The following is a 24,889-nucleotide window of genomic DNA, read 5'->3' as shown; positions in this document are numbered from 1 at the left end:
CAGTGGTTTCTGGAAGTATTCCTGGGCCCATTTAGTAACGTCAATGACAGAATCATGCCGATGAGTGATGCAGTGTCGTCTGAGTGCCCAAAGACCATGGGCATCCAACAAAGGTCTTCGGCCTTGTCCCTTATGCACAGAGATTTCTCCAGTTTCTCTGAATCTTTTGATGATGTTATGCACTGTAGGTGATGAGATTTGCAAAGCCTTTGCAATTTGACGTTGTTTTTAAAGTATTCCACAATCTTTTTACGCACTCTTTCACAGTTCGGAGAGCCTCTGCCCATCTTTACTTCTGAGAGACTCTGCCTCTCTAAGACATCCCTTTCATAGCTAATCATGTTACAGACCTGATGTCAATTAACTTAATTAGTTGCTAGATGTTCTCCCGGCTGAATCTTTCTAAATATCTTGCTTTTTCAGCCCTTTGTTGCCCCCGTGCCGTGTTTTTGAGACCTGTAGCAGGCATCAAATTTGAAATAGGCTCATTTAGTGGATAAAAGTTAAATATGTCTCCATTTAAACATTTGTTATGTTCTCTATGTTCTATTGTGAATAAAATATTGGCGCATGTGATTTGAAAGTCTTTTAGTTTTAATTTTATTCAAATTTAAAAAAACGTCCCAACATTTCTGGAATTCGGGTTATAAACTATTTTAAGCAGCACAACTGTTTTCAACTTTGATAATAATAAAAAATATTAGAATGATTTCTGAAGGATCACGTGACACTGAAGACTGCAGTAGTGATGCTAAAAATTCAGCTTTGGTGAACGTTTCACAATATTACTGTTTTTACTGTATTTCTGATCAAATAAATGCAGCCTTGGTGAGCATATAGCTTCTTTCAAAACATTAAAAAAAATTATTTCAAACTTTTGACTGCCAATGTATAATTATTTTACTGCTAACCAAATTAAATACTTACCTAAGATTTACGAGTGTGTTCAGAGGTAACGTGCTTCAACATGGGTTATGTGCATTTAATCTCTTTTTACACCTCATGACATATTTTGCTATGTAGTTATAATGCATATAGCTTAAGTACAACTACATGACCTCTGAAAACACTGAGAAATCCCTGGGCGAGTGTGTACAGTAATTTGATAAGCGGTGATTTTTTCCAGCACTGTTTAGGAGTTAAATTTTACGAACACAGCTTTGTTTGAAGAGCGCACGTACCTTTAGATCGAAACATTAGGTGATTATTTGGCACATATGGGCTGGCATTTACCTGCAGGCACATGCAGGGAGATTAAAGGTGACTCATGCACACTTACAGTATCATCATATGGCCTGTGAATACAAGCGCTGCTTCAAATAAAACCCGAACCCCTAATTAATGCACTCTTTTGTGATTCATAACCGAAGTAAACACGATACTGACATAGAAAATGACATAGCCTTGTATTTCTCATAAAGTGATTGTAGGATGCAACTCTGCATGGGAATTTCTCCCATAAAACTATTCTTCAGCTTTAAAATGTGTGTGTGTTAATAGCTTTATTTCAGATTGAAGTTTATGTGCATTGAATTCATATCCCCGTGGTTTAGGAAATGTATAGACTTATTTATACTTACACATTTCTGACAAACCCAAAGCAAATTTGCATAGATCACAGCATGACTCTAAGCACAAATACAAGATCTCCATCTTGTGGCCACAGGGATGACAACAACAAAAGAATGTAACTGGTCAATTGAATTTCAGCATTTCTTCAAATATAAAAGATTGTTATTTAAATGCCAATCAACATACAAAACAAAGGACAATCAGGTAATGTGTGGCATTGTAGGCAAAGGAGAAGGAGACCACTGATAAAATCAATTGCCTCTTTCAAAAACAATCACAACCAACTTTGAACATGTTAATATTGATAATATTGAACATGAAATTTTTAATTAAATTAAAAATTAAACTTTCACACAATAAGAAACATCAGACAAATAAAAATAGAATACTGAAAATATTTGCTAAAAATAATAAATATTATTTTTAAAAATCATTTCAGCAGTAAAAAGGCTATTGCTGTCTCCTGTCAAATTTTTTTTGACAACAAAGCTATTAGTTTGTGCATACACTCTAAGTCCATAAAAATAAAATACAATGTAACATGGAGGAATGTTATGTATTGATTTTTCACAGGTGTCTTTTCGTATATTTGTATGGATTGTTGTGTTGTAGGTTGAATGTACATGTCCATAAACTTTACCAAAAAAGAGAAAATGTTATACTTTACTTTTTTTCTATGGATTTTAGTTTTCTACCATTTTTTTTTTTTTTTTTTTGGCTTTTGTTTAATGTTATAATTCAGAGTGAAAATATATTTCAGCAACTGAAAATGCATTCATAAGGTGAATGTATAACATCTTAAGGTAAAAGGTTAACAGATGGGTAGAGACTATCACACAAGAAGCGAAGAGTGTGTGTGGTAGACCGTATTTAGAACAAGGCCATCTAGAAACTGATGGTAACTCTATAACCACAACTACATCACGTCATGTTTTTTCTGCTAACACTTCTGTGTGAAGAGATCTGTGCAAAGGATCAGATAGAAAAAAAGTTTTTCAGTATGTCTAAAAAGATCTTTCCATCTGTTTAAAGAACACCATTCCATGCACATTTTTGTGTGACAAGAAAAATCTGATTCAAAACTGCAACTCAAGCATAAATGGGTTAATGCCATCAAACAAACACATATATTGAACACAGATGACATTTTGCTTTTCTGGTACTACTGCTAGGCCACTAACTAACTAACAGTGCCTACATAAAGTAAATAAGTCAAATGTATTTATATAGCACCTTTCACTGACAAGGAGTCGCAAAGTGCTTTACAGTAAGAAAATAAAACCAAAACAAGTTAAGTACCAGCTGTACAAATTCCACAAAATTCAATAACAGCCAACCATATTGTTACTTAAAAGCTTGTCCAAAAAGATGTGTCTTTAAAAGATTCTACAGAACCCATAGATCTCAATGTTAAAGTGAGGAAAACTCTTTAAAAATCAAGAACAATTTCTTTACAATTAATATGATGGAGCTGATAACAGAAAATATAAACATATGTAAACAGTTACTTGTGATGTAAGCCTTTATAAAACCAAATAAAACAATGATAAGTCAAACAAATTAGATTATAAACTCACCAGAGCCTTGTTGTTGAACTCATTTTCAGCATGAAGATTTGTTTTTATCTGACCGTGTTCAAAAAAACATGGTATGGTAATTTTATAGTTCATTTTAAAACTTGTAAGCACCAAAAAATATATAATTTTCTTTGGAAAGTTAACCAGGATCTTTGCAAACCACGTTTGTTACTGGCCTGATGTTATTCCTCCTGCCTTTAGAGGATGCTGTAACACTGTATATCGCAGTGTTGGCGAAATGAAATGCGGAAACTATTATGGCAAAGTATTTAAATGCCACAACACACTCACAGGACGGGTTCTGATAGTTCCTGATGGGAAGTGAATAGTCTTCAACGCCCTTTATAGTTCTGGTGGTGTGTCAGGTGCTGTTAAATCGCATCGTGTTGGGCAGTGCTTGTGTTTGGGCATGCTTGTGAAGCTCTCTAACGTTAGTTAAGCAACATTTCTAGTTGCACTTCGTGTTTTTTGAATATTAGCCGTGCAAAATGAAAAGCTTCGTTTCCGTGTTTATTTACTGTTTTTTGCTGGAAGGCTCGAGTCAGTTGCTCGGCAGGAGAGTCTCTGAATTCACTAAGGTAAGTGAAATATTGTGCTCAGGTTATTTATATATAATCCATTTAAATGGTCATTTGTTCATTATTCTCATCGAATAGGTGTGGGGCTTTTCTTGGCAAAACTGCGGTGCACAAGATGATCCTGCAAAGATGAAGAGTCTCAATATTTCTCCAGATCCCATTTCCATCCCAGGACATCTGACAGCTGTGGCATCCGGCTCAACATCAGTACCACTGACATCTCCTCTGTCTGTAAGACAATACAGAAATATATCAGAAATTTAGAAAGCCCTGCATTTAGATTTTCATCTGGGACACAACATTTCGTGTTTTTGTAGGTGACTTCTTCTTTTTTTGCTAATATCTCTAAAAGCAAGTATCCAGGTAGATGTTAAGCTTTAAGAGATGCCAAACGTTTGGCAATGACAACTTCGTCTTTTCAGGAAATCACAATTTCGTAATTTGTTTGTAGAAAGAGGAACTCTGTTGTACTGTGCTTGTCACTTATTTACTTGTTTATTATTTATTAATTAAATAAAATTAATTTACAAAAACAATTCTGATGAGATGCGTGCTAAAACAAAATTAGGCTCTGTTTTCGGGGAAGTCGTGGATCGGGGAAGTCGTGGCCTAATGGTTAGAGAGTCGGACTCGTAATTGAAAGGTTGCGGGTTCGAGTCCCCGGCCGGCAGGGATTGTAGGTGGGGGGAGTGAATGTACAGCGCTCTCTCCACCCTCAATACCACGACTGAGGTGCCCTTGAGCAAGGCACCGAACCCCCAATTGCTCCCCGGGCGCCGCAGCATGGCTGCCCACTGCTCCGGGTGTGTGTTCACGGTGTGTGTGTGTGTGTGTGTGTGCGCATTTGTTCACTACTCACTGCTGTGTGTGTGCACTTGGATGGGTTAAACGCAGAGCACCAATTTCGAGTATGGGTCACCATACTTGACAATACGTCACAACTTAACTTTTAAGGTTGAAAACACCCAGATTTTACTTTGATTCCACAGATAGGATCGATAAATCAGGAAGTAGTTTAATTTATATACATTTAGTAATACTCCTAATATAGTCAAGAAACTGATACACTTGCCTATTTAAAGCAAACATTTGTAATTCACCTGTGTGCTAGTATGCTTAGGAAAAAGTTTATGTAAGTTTATTTAAGTGTGTATTATAATATGTAACTTATATGTATGTGTATATATACAGTTGAAGTCAAAAGTTTACATGCACCTTGCAGAATCTGCAAAATGTTGATTATTTTACCAAAATAAGAGGGATCATACCAAATGCATGCTATTGTTTACTGATCTTCAAATTTTTTGAATTTGAAGATCAGGGTAAATTGAAGTTATTTTGTCTTCTGGGAAACATTTAAATGTCTTCTATAGCTTCTGAAGGGCTGTACTAAATGAAGAAAAAATATGATACTTAGGCAAAATAAGAAAAATCCTGTTCAAAAGTTTTCACCCCCCAGCTCTTAATGCATGGTTTTTCCTTCCGGAGCATCAGTGAGCATTTGAACTTTCTGTAATAGTTGCATATGAGTCCCTCAGTTGTCCTCAGTGTGAAAAGATGGATCTCAAAATCATACCGTCATTGTATATATGTGTAATTTTCAGGAAAAAATAATTGATAGTAGCATCTTGGCTTCCTTTTCACTATCATTTCTGATGCGACTGTAATGCAAATGCAAATACTACAATGATTTTTAACAAAAAAACTAAACAAAATGAGGCATAGGAATGGAGTTCAGAGGTTTCCGGCCATTCTCGTGCCTAGTTTATGCAGGTGAAATAAATAGTCTTGTGACTATCACAAGAGGCTGTAAACCTTCATGATTGTCACGTTTTATAATTTGTGCCTCCATATGGCATTGTTTTAAATACTTAATTCCATGTTCGCACCATGTTATTTGTTTCAGGTGAACGTGACGTTGGAAAGAGAAATAGCAGGTTTATGGGTGAAAATACCGTGTCTGGATGACATAGGAAGTTGTCATTATCCTAATGCCTGTGACCTGCTCGATCAGCTCATCCCTCCAGGACAGGACTGTCCCGAGCCTCTGCACACATACGGCCTGCCCTGCCACTGCCCGTTCAAAGCTGTGAGTGCGTCCCGATTCATGAGATTTTACTCAACACGCAAGTGTTTATGGGTTAATAATGTCTTCTTATTGTGACCAAAAAATCCGTCTTGCATTTTCAGAGTCATAACATTTATCATCTCATTTTTACAGGGTGATTATGCTTTGCCATTGTCCGACATCGTTATACCGGACATCGAACTGCCTGGCTGGCTGACCAATGGCAAATACAGAGTACAGGGCATTTTAGGGAGCTCTGAGAAAGAACTGGGATGCCTCAAAATCAGCTTCTCGTTGCATTCCTCCAAGTAGTAAAAGAAAAATAGTATTTTGTTATTCTGTAGGACTTTTACTTAAGCTTCTCTTTTAACTTTTTAGAATGACAAATTTTCAGTCATAAAGAGCACATTTCTTTTTAACTAACGAGAAATCTCATCGAATTGGTTTTAAACGACTGGTGGAAGTTGTAAATATTGTTTACTTTATAAAACACTGGACTGCACATTTTGGTTTTCCTTTTTATTTTATTATTTTAATTAACATGTTAACAATGCTTTGTCTAGTTTTAACTGCTACTTTTGTGATTTGGTTTTGTTCTCTGGGGTTAATGAAGTTCAGTGTCAAGGTGCAACTACGTTTTTCTCAGTTTTCTTGAAAGGGGAAATTTCTGTTTTTATTTTTGTTCTTAATAAACATTCAAACATTCAAGTGTTTAGTATAGCTGTTTTATAATGTATAATGATAAAACTATGATATAAATTGCATGATAGATAGATAGATAGATAGATAGATCTGTTAATTCATGTAATTTATTGCACATCAGAGAAATCACCTTTAGAAATCATTGTGTTAAATGAGAAAAAGCATTAAATGGGTATTACAAAATGTAGCTTTAGAGAAATTGAGTCAACATAATTAGAATTTTGAGAAGATAATAGAAGAAATGTGTCAGAACTGTATTCATATTTTACTCTTATTTATGAAGTAAAAGACTCTTTACGAATAGGCTATTGAATCATTGAAGTCGTTCAGAACACAGATTCATTCAGAAATGAAAGATGCTTGGAGATGCAGAACAGTTCTGCTGTAAGAATTTAGTAATACTTTCATCATCAAAATTGAAAGACAATATTGTCTCTAACTTTTATTAATATTTTCCATTAACCATGGTTATATTAAAAGTCAAATTTGAGTTGGCTTATTTGATTCACATTATATATTTTTCTATAACTAATTAATTATATATATTATAAAAAATTTGATATATTCAGATAGTATGTGTCACTAAGTAATCCTAGCTTTTATAGTAATAATCTTATATCAGTGCTGTATTCCTCAAACATGTGACAGAGTAGTGTTTAAAGGAGCCAAAATTTTATATAGATAGATAGATATACTTATTATTTTTAAGCTATCGTTGGCATCATTCATTATTTTAAACGGGTCTGGTGGTGCCGTGTGAATCAGCCTGTAGAGGTCACTGTATAATAATGTTTTCATAAATGACAAAAAGAATCACGAAAAAAACGCATATATTACCATAAGGACCTCACATGACAAACAGTTCCTTAAGTGTCTTTGATATGGCATAGATCGCATGGTGTTTCACAGTATTCATATCTTTAATTAAAGTAAATACATCTTAACTACTTGTAAATCAAGAGTGCGAAATGAAAAGCTGTGTTTATCGCTCTCTTCGCTGCCAGCAGTCTTTTGTTGGAAGTCTGGAGCAAATGGCACAGCAGGAGAAGCTTTGCATTTACAAAAGTAAGAACGTGAGATATTGAAATGAGATTGTTTTAATACCGTTTTCTTTGCATCGCCACATGCTACAGTGCTTTCTATTACTGATTAGTTCAAAGGCTTTTCCTGGGAAACTGTGGAAAGCCAGACAACCCTATATATGTGAAGATTCTTCATGTGTATCCAAACCCAATTCCTTCACTGGGATATCTAATAGCAGCTGCATCTGCCTCAACATCAGTGCATCTGCGCTCTCCCTTCCCTGTATAATTGAGATTCTATTATAGTTTTATTAATGTTTTTATTAAAACAAATTAAGTGATTTAGTGATTTTAGATTAAAACTTACTTAAAAGCATTTTTTATTGGTCTATACAGCATTAGTTAACTATAATAACCCTGGGGTACCATGAAACTCTAAACTGAGTTGTACCCCATCGTATTACCTACAAACTCATGCTATTGTGAATGTATTTATGCCTGAGACTTGCTGTGAATGTTGTGTAGACGGTAAACCTGTCTGTCCACATTTCAACAGCTCAGCACCGTGCTCTGTACCCTCATCAAATCATCTGGATTACAAAAAATGACGTTATTTTATTGGTTTCAGGTGAACTTGACACTGGAAAGAGAAGTTGCTGGTGTGTGGGTAAAAGTTCCTTGTGTTGACGACTTAGGAAGTTGTTATTATCCTGATGGCTGTGATATTATGACAGTCCCAGAGCTCTGTCCTGAACCTAAACGTTCATCTAGCGTCCCCTGTGGCTGCCCGTTCAGAGCTGTGAGTGTGTCCTCATTCACTGATCATCCACAGCAAACGTTTATTTTATATCAGTGTTTTTAAGGTTAACATTTGTCTGTTTTTTCCAGGGGGACTACTATTGGCCATCATCTGGTATCTACATACCAAATATTTTACTCCCTAACAGTGTGACCAATTTCAGATTACAGATCATTTTAGGAAACTCTGCAGAAGAGCTGGGATGCCTTAAAGTCAGCTTCTCAATAGCATCAGTACTGCACAACCAACACAATGAAATGTAGTTGCTGTCATGAAGCAGTCTGCACTTTTCCTGGCTTTTGGGAAAATGTCAAAAAAGAGCCAAAAGTCCGGGACTAATCTTGAGATGGGACGGGTTCAGGAAAAGACCTTGAGGCAGGATTCAAACTCTTGTAGCCTCTACCATTCCCATCATGATTAATGCATTATCTGATGCAGTGGCTAAATAAAGCCAGTTCAGTTACTGATAAATATTTTGTTAAAATTTTTGTCTTAATTAACATTCATTAATATAACAGCTTTCTTTAGTTATGTATTATATTTTCCCCAGTGAATCTGTAATGCTACACAAGTTTATTCTTTTTTTAAATGTTATTTTCCTTTGTGCCATAGCTCTTAAATCTCATTTGCACAGCTGTGTCAGTGATGTCAGCGATGCAAATTGCCCAAAGTTTAAATATATGCAAATACTAATGAGATCTGAGAGCGGCAGTGGAGGGAAGTTGCTTGGACTGCTTACTTTATTATCTTTATTTTAGCTTGATTTCCCCTGGTCCCTGTATGATTATGTTTTATGGAGCAAAGTGCACAAAATATTTTCCTTTCCACAGAAGAACGTCATAAGGCTGGAATAAACTACGTGACTTTTAAAATCTGGACAGATTTTAAAACCCTATAGGCATCATTCATACACTTGATGACTTTGTGTGGAAACAGTAAAAACGACTGAGGATCACGCACTAACAGACTTTAAAGTTGTTCTAAATACAACAAACTCATACAGAAACATGCACCTCATTGCACATGAAAACAACATGAGTTCTGAAATCAGCTCAAAATATCAAACATGTTTGATATTCTCCAAATAGATGGAATAAGAGTCAAGCAAAACAAAAAAAAAACTTGAATCCGTGCCCATCGAACACTACGCAATTGTCTGTGAAATCTGTAAACTCCAGCTGTCTAAAATCTCGCTTTGACTTACAAATTGTAAAGAAAATCAAAATATAATTTGAAATTATTTCACTACAGTGAAGATTTTAAAATGAAGATGTTTGTGCATTGATTACTTTCTTATGCCGATATACATTTTTCCCAGAATATGGTCAACTGTACAACATCAGCCAGGTTTGTTCTCCTCCTGTAAACATTGTTTGCATTCCTGATTTTTCAGGCTGTCTTTCAAGAGTTGTACAGTCCTCAATCCAGATGTCCAGGTGGAATACCAGTCACAGCAGAATTCCCCCGAGAGCAAGACTAGCCATGTTCTTCATTTTTAATGATTGCTGAACCCAGATGGGACATCACTTGTAAAACTTTCATGACATGTGAAATGTGTTGTTTACTAAAAAGCACATATACACACTGAACTCTGAAGTTTAGAACCCTCAGCAGTATGCGAACAGCATAGTATATTGTTATGTACAACAATTTTATTTTTACAGTTTTAATTAAACCCAACCTGATAGAACCCTCAGTAGGACTTCTATGTTTTATTTTGCCCTTTGAAAACGCGCAGGTTTTGCGAGGCCTTGAGGCTTACACCATGCCTGGGGTCGGAGGGGGAGCAATGGAAAGAATGTTATCTCCTGGCTGGCTGAGAGCTTGCGTCTGGTTTTTTAAAGAGCTTTATGGCACAAAGCACGTTCATAAAGCTTTGTGGCAAATACTACTCCTGGCCGGCAGACTACATGCATTTACCATGCAGAAAATCACACCCAACAACATTAGAAATGGAGAAATAGGCTACTATGTGAACTCAAACAATGAACTTAAAGCAACTCCATTCTGATAGTACAATGACTTCTAATAAACATCTGTTCTGGGAGTATATAAATGTCAGATTGCTTTGCGCCAGCATTAAATGCATGTGTACAACTATCTATGGGATCCTGTTTTCGCCAGGGAATAAAGAAAAAAAAGTCATTGTGATTTTTTATTTCAGAATTCTGACTTTTTTCTTGCAATTCTGAGGAAAAAGTCAGAATTGTTTGAGATAAACACAATTTTAAGAAACAAAGTCACAATTCACAATAACAGTGATATATTTATGACAGTAAATTCCACTCACTTAACTGTAGGGGGTTTCAAAGTCACAAAAATACATAAAAACTACATACACTTGCTTTAAAGGGATAGTTCACTCAAAAAGAAAATGCTGTCATCATTCACTCACACTCAACCTGTTCCAACCAAAAAAAATAAAAAAGTTTCAACTTAAAATAATGTGTTACCCCGCTGCCTTAAAAGTTTTAGTTTAGTCAACTAAAATATTCCAGTTGTCCCTTAAATTAACATTGAGTAACTTAAAATTTCAAGTTGACTAAACTAACAATTTTAAGTCATTGGGGTCACAAATTATTTCAAATTGAAACAACTTTTTGAAACAATATTTGTTTTTTTACAGTGAAACTTATAAACCTGTACACAAAAGAAGATATTTTGAAAAATGTTGGTAACCAAACAGTTGACGGCAGCCATAGTATGGATAAAAAAAAATACTATGGAAGTCAATGGCTACCGTCAGCTGTCAGCATTCATCAAAATATCTTCCTTTGTGTTCAACAGAAGAAAGAATCTCTAGGTCTGAAACATTTTTAAATCCCGATAGTCACAAAAAAAAAATCATTATTGTCCAAAAATGGTGCCAAAACAATTCAGAATTCATGCAGGGAAATGTGTCCTGATGAGTGTTAAGGAAAACTCGATTTATTGTTCTCCCTTCAAAACCTTGACCTCATATGATAAGCCTGTTAATTTTGGCAAATCCTATGTTAAATCCAAACACACTGTTTTGTGCGATTGCTGTGTTTTTGTTCCTGTAGATAACTGGAGAGCAGATCTATAGCAGACGGCTCACTTTATTATTGTCACCGCTAAGCTGCCGAGTCCCTGCAGCTGCCTGTCAATGGAAAGTTTGTCATGACGCACACTTCTCAGCAACAACTGCTCTATCGTTTTTATGACAGATTAGAAACCCTACTATAAATAGACAGAGTTTCGACAAAAAGGAAAGTCTCAAATTACCCAGAAGATCTAAAGTCGATGTATCATATTAACGCTTATATATACCAAACAAGAGAGCCAAGAGGCCAAAGATAGATGCATCTCTGACACACTACTGTATGCACCATATAGAGCAGTGAATGTGATGAGCTCAGATCTACCCGTTTATATTTTCTCCACTGAATATTTGACAATACGTTATGTTACAATAGGCAGTGACAGAATGCTAGAAAGGTTTAAATATCCATGCTTCTCTCTTTCTAAATTTACACTTAGTGTTTAACTCATTTGTCATTAAAATGGCACTGGTGATGAAATCATAACTAGCAGCCAGTATAAACCTTGTAATGTTTGCATTCAGCATGTGCATCCACATACCTCAGCGCTGACTATGGATCACTGCTGTTTTGACAGTTTCTCTAAACAGAATTCCTCTACAGCAGCGGGATGACAATATGGTTGATTAAAACACATTACATCTTACGATTCACCCTCTTGACCTGTGAGACTCACAGTTTTACTCCTCATTCAAACCTGCTGGATAATATGGCCATTTACTGTCAGAATTCATTTCAATTTGACTATCTGTCTGTAAGGCCTCAAACATCAATTACTTCAATGTGTTTGAACTACCATGTGATCTGTAACTATGGCCTCCTTATGGCATAACCATAAATTAAACATTGTCAGTGAAAGTGGTTTAGCACCAAATCTCCAGATCCATACGAGCCCGGTCTCATGAAAATGTGTATAAATAGTACGCCAAATAAAAAAGAAAACTCGTGGTATTGATACGCAAACATGGACTTATGATAAGCAGGTGTTTAGCGTGCATATAATACGCAGTTGTCGTGTGCATATAATACGAAATTTTTTGGCGTGCATATGACACGCATCTACCCCACAACCCTAACCCTACCCATCGCGTAGCATATACAGGCCAAAGTAAATTTTTGCATATCAATACCACTAGTTTTCGTTTTTATTTGGCGTACTAATATGCACTTTCATCCATATACATACATACATAGCCTACATAAAAAAATTAAAAAGTACAAGTAGCCTATATAAATAAAATTTCAAAACGTATATAAACAACTTATATATACACTTTCCATAACTGTAAATAATGTAACTATTTATATGTCTATTTAAAATAAAAAATATGATGCATTTTGATTAACAATGTGTAATATTAATATTTAATAAATTGTGAATATTTCTATAATAAACAATGTTAAATTATTTATATAAAGATTTTCTTCTGTTAAACACTTGCTCAGGAAATACAAATGTGAAAAAAGTATATGCCAAGAAAGAAATGGGGGGGGGGGGGGGGGTGAAACAAATAAGCAGATCACATAACAATAAACATAATATTTAGGGACATACTATTGTATTGACCAAAGAGAGATTTGCATTTGAGGAAGCTGCGGTGCATCAGTTTACGCAGCTGTGCACAGATTCACCAATTTCCCGATTGTCTCTGTTTAAATTGTTCATGTAAATGCAGCCTGACTCTGCAGTCCCCGCCCCTCGGCTCAGTCCACGCCCCTCTGTTCAGTCCACGCCCCTCTGCTCAGTCTCTATTCGACAATGAGGGTCAATGAGAGCTCAGCTCATATTTGAACTGCTGCAGACAAACAACGCTTACCAGCGACAACGGGGTAGAATATAGAGGCAGAGCAGAGGAGCATGGGTTGTCACAACAGCAAAGTTTGTGGCCAAGTCTCCCGGAAAAAGGTGGGTCGTTTTGAAACCTTCTCAGGATGTTCACAAGTCATGCAAATTTACCGAGAGCCGCAGCAACGTAAGAGGCGAGAAATGTTGCAAATACAGCAAGTACAGCTCGTGTAAATGTGTCTGTATCATGAGAGCCGCTCTTGTTTTCTTCTCAAATCACTTGTTACTTCCTCCCTAATGCGCTAGTCAATGCGAAAGCTCTCATGTTAGTTTGTCGACTTGTGAAAGTTTTAACTAGAAACAGATGTCGGGTTCAACAGATGAGGTCTACTGTTGTGCTGCTGACATCCTTTATGATGAATTAAAGGCGCGTTATCCAGCTTTTCAGAGAAATCACTTTGTGCTCGCTTCTAAAATGTTCCGCATTTCGGTCAAATCAGGACATACGAGGTGAATAAAGAGGTGAAGTCCTTTTAAATGTAGTTTTTAGACACGAGCCTTCTTGTATACCTGTTGGTTTTAGACGTTTTGGAAATAATTTGTTCCAGTATCTGTAAATGTTATAATTTAGTGGTTTTGATGAATGTATTTTGGTACACAGCCTTGTAAATATAATTCACTTTTAGTCATCGCTTAGTTTTTTTTTTCATAGGGTTACTCCAGTTTTCATAAGTGATATGTAAAAAAAAAAAAAAAAGAGAAAAGAACAGAAAGAAAATCAATAATTAATGACCTGGTTATGTCTGTTTTATGTAGATTGCCAGAGTATTTATGGAAACTTTTTTAATTTAAGAATTTCAGTATTTTAATTAGACATTTTTTATTTATCGTGTGTTTTTTTTAACCTAGTTATTTTGACTGTGAATTGCGTTTTTAATGTATTTTTGAATGTATTAAAGGGAAAAAGTGGTTCATGCTTTTCAGTATAGAATATTTTTATACAGATATTATTTTTTATTCTTGAGTACAAAGACGTTTCCTTATGGTTATTCTATTTTACCTGTTTTTCAAGAATTTCAGCATTTTAATTGTAATTTTCCACCTAATTCTGGGCAGTCGCACCTCATAGTCATATTGAAAATGTTCATCATAGAAGAGGCATGTATAGCCATTTATTTTAATAAATTGCATTTTAATGCATTTTTTCATGCATGCTTTAAAAGGAAAACTATTAGAACATCGTTGCCACTTTAGATTTGACATTTTTTATGTAAATGCATGAGAAAAATCAATGCATTCCTGGGGCCTTCAAACATGCAGGGAAATCTGGCTTTGATAGCAACAGGGTCAAGCTTTCATTAGCCCAGATTGCTGAAGGATTTAGATTCACTGAGCGTGGATGTGACAGACACGGGGTCCCGAGTTTCTCACTGCAAGTTTTAATATGACCTATAAACAGCCAGAGTTCATTTGGTCCAGTTAATCACATAGCCATGTGTCAGTATACTTGACATGGACAACTGGAGAAGTGTGAAAAGTCTCTGAAGACCAAACAGAGAAAGCCTTACACTCACTATTACAGCCTCTATTGGAGTTGCATCAAAAGCACATAACCACAAGACGGGGAAGTGCAATAAAGCCATGGGTTCATTAAAGTTCCAGGACATTTGGTTCCATGCCACAGAGAGCCGGCAAATGCATAATAGTGTTGTTGTGGATTAAACCGAATTATGAGATGGAAGCAGTTCCTGTTCTGGGTTTTTATTGCTGATTAATTTTTGAAAAGTAAGCCTAGCCTACTAAATTGTTTCACTGTTATAAAGTTGTAGACCTTTAAAATGCTATTCATAGTTTTCGGCCACATGACTGGTGTGGAGACCTGGAGGGCAAAACATCCATCGAACTGCAGTACAACCCTGTCAATTTTCCATTTGTTTCAAGCCACAAATTTAGATCACCTCTCAAAAGAAGAAAAACAAAGATATGTGAACACACTGCAAATTTTGGGCACTTGCAATCCATATAAAACACCTGCTGCAGTATTTTAATGACTAAAAACAGTGGATAATTCTGTAAAAAAAATAAATGCATAATGTGTCCTAATGTACTAAGTGATATTAAAATATTAAATTCAACATACACCTTACTGATCATGCAAACTATAAATGTGACCCTGGAGCACAAAACCAGTCTTAAGTCGCTGGGGTATATTTGTAGCAATAGCCAACAATACACTGTATGGGTCAAAATTATAAATGTTTCTTTTATGCCAAAAATCATTAGGATATTAAGTAAAGATCATGTTCCATGAAGATATTTTGTAAATGTCCTACCGTAAATATATTAAAACTTCATTTTTGTTTAGTAATACGCTTTGCTAAGGAATCAATTGGACAACTTTAAAGGCGATTTTCTCAATATTTAGATTTTTTTGCACCCTCAGATTCCAGATTTTCAAATAGTTGCATCTCGGCCAAATATTGTCTGATACCTGGGGAGAGACCATTCATCAATGGAAAGCTTATTTATTCAGCTTTCAGATGATGTATAAATCTCAATTTCGAAAAATTGTCACTTAAGACTGGTTTTGTGGTCCAGGGTCACATATAAGCAAGCGGCAGAGCCCAGAATATTAATGCATTTAGCCATATTAAGCATTTTCTTTATAATGCTATTCATTGGAAATTGAAAAATGCCTTATGTGCAAATTTAGCAAGCTGAATTCATATTCTGGCTGCATCTTTTCGTCTATACGTAGTTTGCTCTTTTAATATCTGTCTTAGTGCATTAGTTCCTAATAAAAACCTGGTAAAAATAAGTGGCATTCAGCAGAGGAAAGCTGAATGCCCTCCAGGTGCGCGTTTCTATACATGTGTACATAGGCAGGATGACATCATTTGCTTTTGGTTCCTTTCAAACTGTGGCTTGCATGAAGCATAAGTGTCATGTTTTGGTTGGCTTGTGTCCCACGCTGACACTTAACTGCACATGTCTTCATTGTCTTGTCATTTCTCATTTAAACAGTCTCATGTGACAGTGAGAATCTCCGTAGTTATTAACCAGGATGATTTGACATGGTTTGACTCTTTTTGTTCTTGAATGAGGGTGTTGGCTTCAAAGTGGAGTTGAAGAGAAGGGGGCCATCAAGCCCCAAAAATCATGATGATAGAAGTTGAAAGTCCTACTAAATGTGAAATTGTGAAATGTAACTCCCTGATAGTCTTTGCTACAGCTCTCAAATCTTAACTGTGAGCTGTGAAACATCTCTTACCTGAAGTAAACAGGAGATTTTGCCCTCAAAATAGAGACATTTTGCATTTGTGAAGTGTTTTTAGGCCGTATGTAGGCTATATCTCTCCAGATATTTGGCATGTAAGCTTTAAAATGTTAAATCACCTGTGAACATTGCCAACCTTGAGCTCCATCTTCAAACGTTCTCACTGGAATGCTGCATTCTTTACTCCCTATGGATGTATGACAGCATTCTTCCTGAATTTCAGGGCTTGTTAAATGTAAATATGCTTATTAATGTTTTGAGCAGGAAGAAGACCATCCGTTGGAGAAGTTAGAATGTTTCTTTAATTTTGCTTAACACTGTTAACTAGAGTCTATGTAGACTACCGTTCAAACATTTAGAGTAATATTAATATTTTTACTTAGCAAGGACACATTAAATTGATCAAAACTGACAGTAAAGACATTAAATATGAAAAACGTGTATCACAGTTTCCACAAAAATATTAAGCCACATAACTGTTTATATAATAACATATTTCTTGAGTGGCAAATCAGCATATTAGAATGATTGAAAAGGATTGTGACACTGGATTGTGATATATATATACAAATTTGTAATACTTCACAATAATACAGTTTTACTGTATTTTGATCAAATAAATGCAGCCTTGGTGAGCATGAGAATTCTTTCAAAAAATGAAAATTTTACTCATTTGGTAGTGAACGTGTGGGATTTAAATAGGCCTTCACACTTTGTTCGTCTGTCTGTTTTTGTTCTTATTTATATCATCAGTATATAATAGGCAGTGACTGTCTGCAATGGAAAAAAGTCATAGTTTAGCAATTAAAGGTACAAAACTAGTACAACTAAAGCACAAAAATACCTCAGTATATTGGCAGATATTTAGGAAACATGCTGAGTTCACATACTTGTTTCTCTGAAAAGTAATGTTACAGTCAGTTATTCTACTTTGAAATGTGTGTTCCGTGTCAGAATGTCTGGTTTTTTTTTTTTTGGTCTGTGTGACTCCGCCCACTGGCCTTTTATCCAATAGTATTCCGACACCCCCGGGTTGCCAGTTGGTGGAAAACACAGCGTATTGCAGCTATGGAACTCAACAAACGAACTCCGAGATCACAGAATCCTAAAAGCCTGCAGCATCTGCTCTATGAGCAGAGGAATATTAAAACACGGATAAATCAACTCATCAGCTTACAGTGTACAGCTCGTCACCTTCCGCTGTCAGTTGCGCTCGTTTCCATTTCAATCACTATCTGTCAGTTTTACATGCTGGACCTTTTAAAGTAAATTAGATGTCACTTGTTCCACCTATTGAGAAATACAACTCAGTTTTCAAAGTGTACTGTACTACTGCAAGTGGTTTTTCAATGACGTCATGGTTGTGCAATCTTGAACGCTTATCTCACCGGTAACTGCTTTGGAATGCAACAAATATCAAGTTATACGACACTTCTGTGAAATGTTAAAGGAATTTGTCAGCTAGTTTTCGAATGATTGATCCTGTGTCTGCAATGTCTTTCAGAAAAAAAATAAAGCACAAGGAGCTGAGAAGCACATAAAGGACATCAAACTTCAAGATGGAAGTGGTAAGTGGTTTCCCTCGATCATGTCATGTGAACGTATGCAGATGTTCTTCAGATAAACGGAAACAGAAAATGCATTGTGACTGAAAAGCTTGTTTTGAACTTCTAGATCTTGGTGCGTGTGCTACGGTTATTATCTGTTAATGTGTCTTTTCAATGTCCCACGATTCCATTGTGAAGTGTGTTGTTCTTGGCAGAGCGCAGGGTTTGGTAGCACTGATGTTGGGTTGTAGGGACCTGTTAATACTCTTGTGTTGCTGGCTGTGGGCGATCCTGGTTTAAGCTCATGGAAATATCGTTTCAGATCAGTACCACAGAGCAAACAATGTATGTTCAATTGCTCTCCCCCAGGTACACACTCATCTGAGGAGAATCTGTTGGAGACTTATGAGTGTCAGCTAAAGATACTACGTGTGGTTTTGACGGCTTCAGGAGACCAGGAGAGAGACCAGCTCCTCAAGGACCATCCTGGAGACATCTGCACTTCAGTCCACTTCATTATAGAGAAGGTATAGTTTGAAAGCTCTTCGTATTCACAGCCTTTTGTCTTGTGAATGGAATACATTGCAAGTACATGTAGCTTCATGTAGGCATTCAAGAACGACTAGTATCCTGATCCCAGATTATGTCAGCGGGTTATATGTTATGAAGCTGTCAGCGGCAGTAAACAAGACATGCTTTTCCATTACAGCATAATTGGGAACAAGGCCGATTCTGTGCGCTGTTGTTCTGGTGTCTGTTCAGGCTTTGGGAACGTGTGCTGTGGTACATCTGTCCTTGTGCTAACCTCTGACCAACAAAGCTAAACCTGTTTGCAGGGAGGGATGTTATTCATTGCCCTGTAAAGAGGGCTGGTTTGTGTGTTTAAACATGGTATAGCACTGCTTGTTTTTTTTTCTTTCTTTTTTTGTAGTCTAGAACTTTGCAGACTAATTTATAATGTAAAATTATTAACAGTTAAACACACAATTATATCCCAACATAATTGGGAACATTTCATAAAACATGCCATTGTTTGTATAAAAACATCTGTACAATTTTTATTTTTTTCATTTTAATTGTTTTTTGTTTACTTTTTAATTGTATTTTTACAAGTAAAGAATTCCCCAAAAGGCGGTTTTTGTCAGAAATCCAGCTCTGGCCATTATCGAAACATACTTTTATAAGGTGCACATATATGCTAGGCACTTTTTTACTATAATAAGCTGGAATGGATAGTAAAGGAAAATAGGTATTGTAAATTTATACCGTGTAATTTTTTTTTTTTTTTTTTTTTTTTTTTTTTTTTTTTTAAATTAAGGTTTGCTTTAAGGTTTAAATTAAGGTTTAATTAAGTTTTTTTTTTTTTACTGGTAGATTGAGATATTCAGATTTATTTTTCATTTTATAATTTTAATTTTATTTGTTATTGTATAATCTAAATTGCAACTGATTTTAATTTATCATAATTTTATAACTTATTTATTTATTGTTAATTTATTGCATATTATTTATTTTATTTATTCAAATTTCTGTATCATGTCTTAAATGGATTTATTTCATGAAAAAAAAGTGTCCTTGGGTAAATTTCTATCAATTCTATCAGATTTTATGTAAACAGTTATTTATTTATTTTATATATATATATATATATATATTTATTTATTTATTTAATTTAGAAGTTATAATAACAAACACAAATGCAAAAAACAGTAACCAACATAGGAAAACAAAATACACACTTGTAAACCCACACAAACAAACAAACAAAAAAATGCCTCAAATAACAAATATATATAGTTTATTGAAAAAAATAAATATATAAACACAAATGGCAATATTCACAATTGTTTTATAAATCCAATACTTCAGAAATTTTTTATAAATCCAATACTTCAGAAATGTATATGTAAAAAAAAAAAAAAAAATAGAAGGGTAGATTTACAGAATACAGAAATTAAATTTCCAAGAGTCTCAAGATAGGTCTCCATGTGGCTTCAAATCTTTTCTGTGAGGGGAGTTCACCAAAACGTAACTGTCCCATTTGGATAATGTAGAGCATCTCATTCAACCATCTCTGAAAACAAGGGGCTTGTGGAGATTTCCAGTTGAGCAGTATATCACTTTTTTGGCTGCAATCATGCCAGCCATTAGAGCCTGTTGATAAGTATGGGGAAGAGCATCCATTACATTAGAATAGCCAAAAATATTAGCCAGACTGTGGTCAGGTTGAATATTAATTTTGTAAGCACTAGAAAACAATAAAAAAAATATATACCAGAATACATACAGAACAGAACAGGACAAAACCAAAATAAATGTGCCAGTGTCCCCTCCGCCCTATTGCATCGATCACATAGAGAAGATATAGAGGGAAATATCTTATTTAATCTAGGCTTGGAATAATGAAGACTGTATAACTTCGAACTGGATCAGTATTTATTTAATAAATATATAATTTTTTTTATTATTTTTATTTTTTTATGCATATTCTTTGAAGTTTCTTATTTTCTTTTCTACTACATCACCATGAAAATAGCCTTTGCTGCTGATATGGTGTTAAATAATAAATAAATGCATCATGTCTTGTGTTAACAGGTAAAGGCTGAGATAACCGCTGATCTAAATGATCTTCATGAAAAACAGATGAGGAGCACCTTAGAGCAGCATCAGAGCGCAACACAAGGTCAGAGCACAGCAGCACTGTAATACTAACAACAGCTGACAAGCACAGAAATATCTTTGGCAAACACATTTTCTAAGAGCATAAATGTGTATATAAACCGAGAGAGAGAGAGAATCTTTTAGTAAATGGTAATATTCAATAATTGTTTACTTTGCAGAGCTACAGCGATTACACAATGAAGAGAAGAATGTTTTAAATGAGTCTCATGCAGCAGCTGAGAATGCACTGAAGGTAAAACACATCTATTTGTAACATCACTGCTCCGATTAGCCTGAATACATTTGATTGAGAGCTGATCTAATATACTATCACGTCAAGCTAGACATACCAGACTTGATTTTGAAGTGATTGGTCTGAATTTCCTATGAACTCAGGATCAGATTGAAGGGCTGACGTCAGAACTGAAGCTGTTCAACGAGTTAAAGCGCAGAGCGGAGGAGTCCACGCTCAAGAGAGACCTTCAGAGAAATATTGAGGTTTGTTATGAGAGTGGAGATCTGGTGGCAACGCGTGCTTCAGATAGCTGCAGTATTCAACTGTATCTGTCTTTTTGTCCCAGACTCATGGCAGCCCTGGTGCGTTCTGGGAGCAGGAGCAGGAGAGTCTGTTATTTGTCATCGAAATGAAGCGTGACCGTTTACAGGACCAGGGGAACAAGCTGCTGCAGATGGAAACACTGGTATGAACTTCTATTGGTAGTTATTGTGGGCCACTAACTCGTGATCTTCAGATTAGCGGTCACTCAATATGTATTTTTCAGTGGCAGATTCTTACATTTTTACATTTGGTCCCTCATCTAAAACAAAATTGGTTATCCACTTTTAATAAAGAGCAGGTGCATTATTTGTGTATTCATGTGTTTATTTGAATGTGGCAAATTGACCTATTTGTTTGCATAAACAAATACACAAGTCAGCAACTCAAACCAAAACCAGTTTTTTCCCAAAATGTCAGCGATTTTGATAACTTTGTGCTTCTTGTTGTGTTGTGATTGTGAGGTGGAGAAGAATCTGTCGCTGGAGGATCAGCTCCTGCAGGCTCTCCAGCAGAGCGAAGACTTCAGAGTGCGGATAGACAACTACCAAAGCCTCATACAGTACGTGTTTACTTCAATCTGCAAACTTGAGTGTTTTAAAATAGTGTGACCAAGTGTGCACTTCTTTCCGGGTGAAAAACTTTGTCATCTTTCTCCTCTCAGCTTAATATGCATTTTTAGGGGTTGATCCTCTCAAAATGTGGGAACATTTGACTGTGCTTTTGTAGTGCTAACAAAACATTGCTCTGCTCATTGTGTTTGGGGCAAGACTATTTGTTTGTCCAGCCAATGGCAGGAATTATTGCAATTCTGTTTGGTAATATAAGAAGCACATGCATCATCTCAGAAGTTTTACAAGGATTTTATGAAGATTTGAGATATGGAGATTTAACCCTGCAAATCTGATATATGAAATAATAGTATATATGTATATAATATATATAAGGGAACAGTTTATTGACCCTTTAGCTAAAACATTTTTAGTCCTAAAAAACACATGCAAACTTTTTTTTGAATCATATTTGATCCATCAGGCTTTTATGGCTCAAATAGTATGATATAAGAGAATATGAAGCAAGAATATGTAATTTTGTGCAGGTGGTGTTGTGTAGCTAAAAAGTAAGATACAATTAAAGCTTGTAATGTAAATCAATGAGATCTTTATAACAGTATAGTGGACTCACTTTGTCACTTTATATTTCCAAGTAATATGTTTTATGATTAAAGCTTTGTAGTTTTTATTGTGGCAAAACATAATGGCATGCAATACAATGAGGACAGAGAAATAAATAAATGTTCCTCAAAATCCTGATGCATCATATGCATAATAATAACAATAAAAAAGCAAGTGTTTATCTTGAAAAATTACTAATAATATAACAGTTACTCTTATTTACTTCATAAAAAAACAGAAATCAGCAGTTTTGATCATGTTGATTGTTGAGAGGCCTTTGAAATTTGCGTCTCAAATATGATACAGTAGGCTTTCACTTGCTATAGTCCAAATATAAAATATATTAAATTTTAAAATCGAGTTTTCCTGGTGTGCTTTTATTCTTGCACTGATCGTGTCAGAGTGAAGGTTTGTAAGCTCAAATGCTTGTATGTGGCGCCACCTGTCGGTTTAGATGCTGTTAATAACATTTCCCTTGCTATTTCCAGGATTGCCCAGTTATGAGTTTGACATTTTAATAGACTAAATGTATGTCTACATAAAATATATTTAAAGACTTTTTTTCCTTGATATAATATTATTTTCTGCTTTTCCACAAACTCGTCGTCCTCTTTCAGACAACTGTCCAAGGAGCAGAACGAGCTGCAGGAGGCGCTGGAGAAGCAGTCCCTGCAGAACCAGAAGCTCAGCCAGGAGAAAGAGGAGCTGCTCTTTAAACTCATACACCGCAGAGACTCATGCTCCTCCTTCCACCTTCCTTCTGTCATACCCACACAAGTGTCTCCCAGCTGACTGCAGCATCCACCCTCATCACTGTATCCTCACCCTGCCTAATGCCAGTTTATTACGGAGTGCTGTGAACATGCAGTGCTGATATGGACTTACTCACTGCATTTTAACTGGCCAAACAAATATTTTTGTACATTTAGTTTGAAGAGACATTTCTTATCAGAAATTTTTGGTTGCTTTTTAAAATAGCTGTGGATCTATGCAGTAGTTACTCATGTTAAGTCTTTTTGTTATTGTACAAGGTGTAGTAGCAGTTCTTGCCAATTTTTGATATCGGTTTTATTATTATTTTTATTTCTTTCCAGGAAATGTGGATAAGAATACCTGCGTATTGTTTGCAAAAAAAGTTATATTTTTGCCTTAAGACATTATTGGAGCCAGAGCACTTGGACCTGTAGCATGAATATCTGGGATCTTTTCAGATGCACTTGCACTTTTATCAGTTTATTTGTTGGAGAGATAATGGGCTTTTGGTGATTACCAATATGCTTTCACCCTACACTTTGCACACCGTATTTCTGTTTTTAATCCTTCTGCTTTTCAGTGGTAGGAAAGTACTGGGGTCTTATTGAATTAAATCTAGTCATTTTAGCTCAGGCAAACACTGTTGGCTCAACCAGCACACATGTATTTCAAGAAGAGACTAGCCATCTTCTGTTTTGTCACTCTGGCAAATCCAAATTTTAAATAATAATCTGAAAATTCTGAACAATCCCTGTATGCTTCTTAAAGTTACTAAATACTTTAAAGGAATAGTTCACAGAGAAATGTAGAGAAATTTTAGCAGTGCATCACTTACTTACCAGTGGATCCTCTGCAGTGAATGGGTGCCATCAGATTAAGAGTCCAAACATCTGATAAACCATCACAAGTAATCCACACCATTAGTTAACATCTTGTGAAATTAAAATCAACAAAAATAAATAAACAAATCCATCAAGGCATTTTGACTTTAAACTTGTAGGAAACACTATTATGCATTATCAACTTATATTTTGGCTGAAAGCAACAGTTTATTATTGTGATGTTTTTATCAGCTGTTTGGACTCTCATTCTGACGGCACCCATTCACTGCAGAGGATCCATTGCTGAGCAAGTGATGCCATGCTAAATCTCTCCAAATCAGTTCTCATGATGAAATCTACATCATTTACATCTTGGATGACCTGAGGCCTGAGTACATTTTCATTTTCTTCTAATTGCAGTGATTTGATTTGCCGGTTTTAAAAGCATGAGTGGTAAATAGGTTGCTTTTGTGCCCATATCTTTTTTTTTATCTCCTCCTTTTTTAAGATATTATTGTATTATATGTAAATTATTGTAAATGTTCTGCCATATGTTTATTTCTGAATCAGTGCCTTTGGTTTAAGGTGTTTCCTGGAAAAATCAAGCAATAAATGCTATATCAGAGGGACTGTATGTGAAAATCTGTACAGTTATTCCAGAACAAAATAGTTCAACCAAAGAGCTGCTTTGGGAAAATCCCACACAAATTACTCCAGAAATGACAACACGAGTATTAATCAGGGTAATGTTTGTTTAGAGTGGTGGTCATGGGAGATCACATGCTTTCCCATTTTACAGTCTTGTTTTTAGCAAATGAATATTAGGCTTTCAAGATTAATTAAATGAATGCAATTTAAACATCCCTAAAGGTTTAGATGTTAATACACAGATTTTGACTCTAGGGGGTGCAAGAACTCAAGATTAAAACAAAC

At 35.5% G+C, this 24,889-nt stretch overlaps 2 protein-coding genes and 1 pseudogene across 8 annotated transcripts; all 3 read left to right on the top strand.

Annotated features, from left to right (window-relative positions):
* Positions 1–3,375: 3,375 nt before the first annotated feature.
* Positions 3,376–6,500, top strand: LOC306852982 (ganglioside GM2 activator-like). Its single transcript, XM_079390118.1, has 4 exons — positions 3,376–3,727; positions 3,806–3,958; positions 5,634–5,816; positions 5,949–6,500. Exons 1-4 carry the CDS (start codon positions 3,638–3,640, stop codon positions 6,105–6,107), a joined length of 585 nt encoding a protein of 194 aa, XP_079246244.1. The 5' UTR covers positions 3,376–3,637; the 3' UTR covers positions 6,108–6,500.
* A 965-nt stretch (positions 6,501–7,465) lies between these two features.
* On the top strand, positions 7,466–8,581 carry LOC306853339 (ganglioside GM2 activator-like; annotated as a pseudogene). Its single transcript has 5 exons — positions 7,466–7,570; positions 7,651–7,802; positions 8,045–8,047; positions 8,148–8,318; positions 8,408–8,581. The product of its transcript is annotated as a ganglioside GM2 activator-like (transcript).
* A 4,543-nt stretch (positions 8,582–13,124) lies between these two features.
* On the top strand, positions 13,125–24,589 carry LOC306852981 (coiled-coil domain-containing protein 69). 6 transcript variants are annotated; one of them, XR_013782690.1, is made up of 10 exons: positions 13,125–13,286; positions 17,948–18,011; positions 18,360–18,517; positions 20,586–20,673; positions 20,831–20,904; positions 21,048–21,149; positions 21,233–21,352; positions 21,672–21,769; positions 23,000–23,976; positions 24,249–24,586. XR_013782690.1 is itself a non-coding variant. In XM_079390117.1 (9 exons), exons 1-9 carry the CDS (start codon positions 13,239–13,241, stop codon positions 23,172–23,174), a joined length of 927 nt encoding a protein of 308 aa, XP_079246243.1. In that variant the 5' UTR covers positions 13,132–13,238; the 3' UTR covers positions 23,175–24,086. The 6 variants fall into 6 exon arrangements, 1 of the variants encoding a protein (XP_079246243.1); XR_013782688.1 differs by having other exon boundaries at positions 13,132–13,286; positions 23,000–23,553; positions 24,249–24,589; XR_013782689.1 differs by having other exon boundaries at positions 13,132–13,286; positions 23,000–23,940; positions 24,249–24,589.
* Positions 24,590–24,889: the final 300 nt, after the last annotated feature.

This window comes from Barbus barbus (genome assembly GCF_936440315.1).
Source record: "Barbus barbus genome assembly, chromosome: 33".
NCBI lineage: Eukaryota > Metazoa > Chordata > Actinopteri > Cypriniformes > Cyprinidae > Barbus > Barbus barbus.
This window is presented reverse-complemented; position numbering and strand designations above follow the sequence as displayed.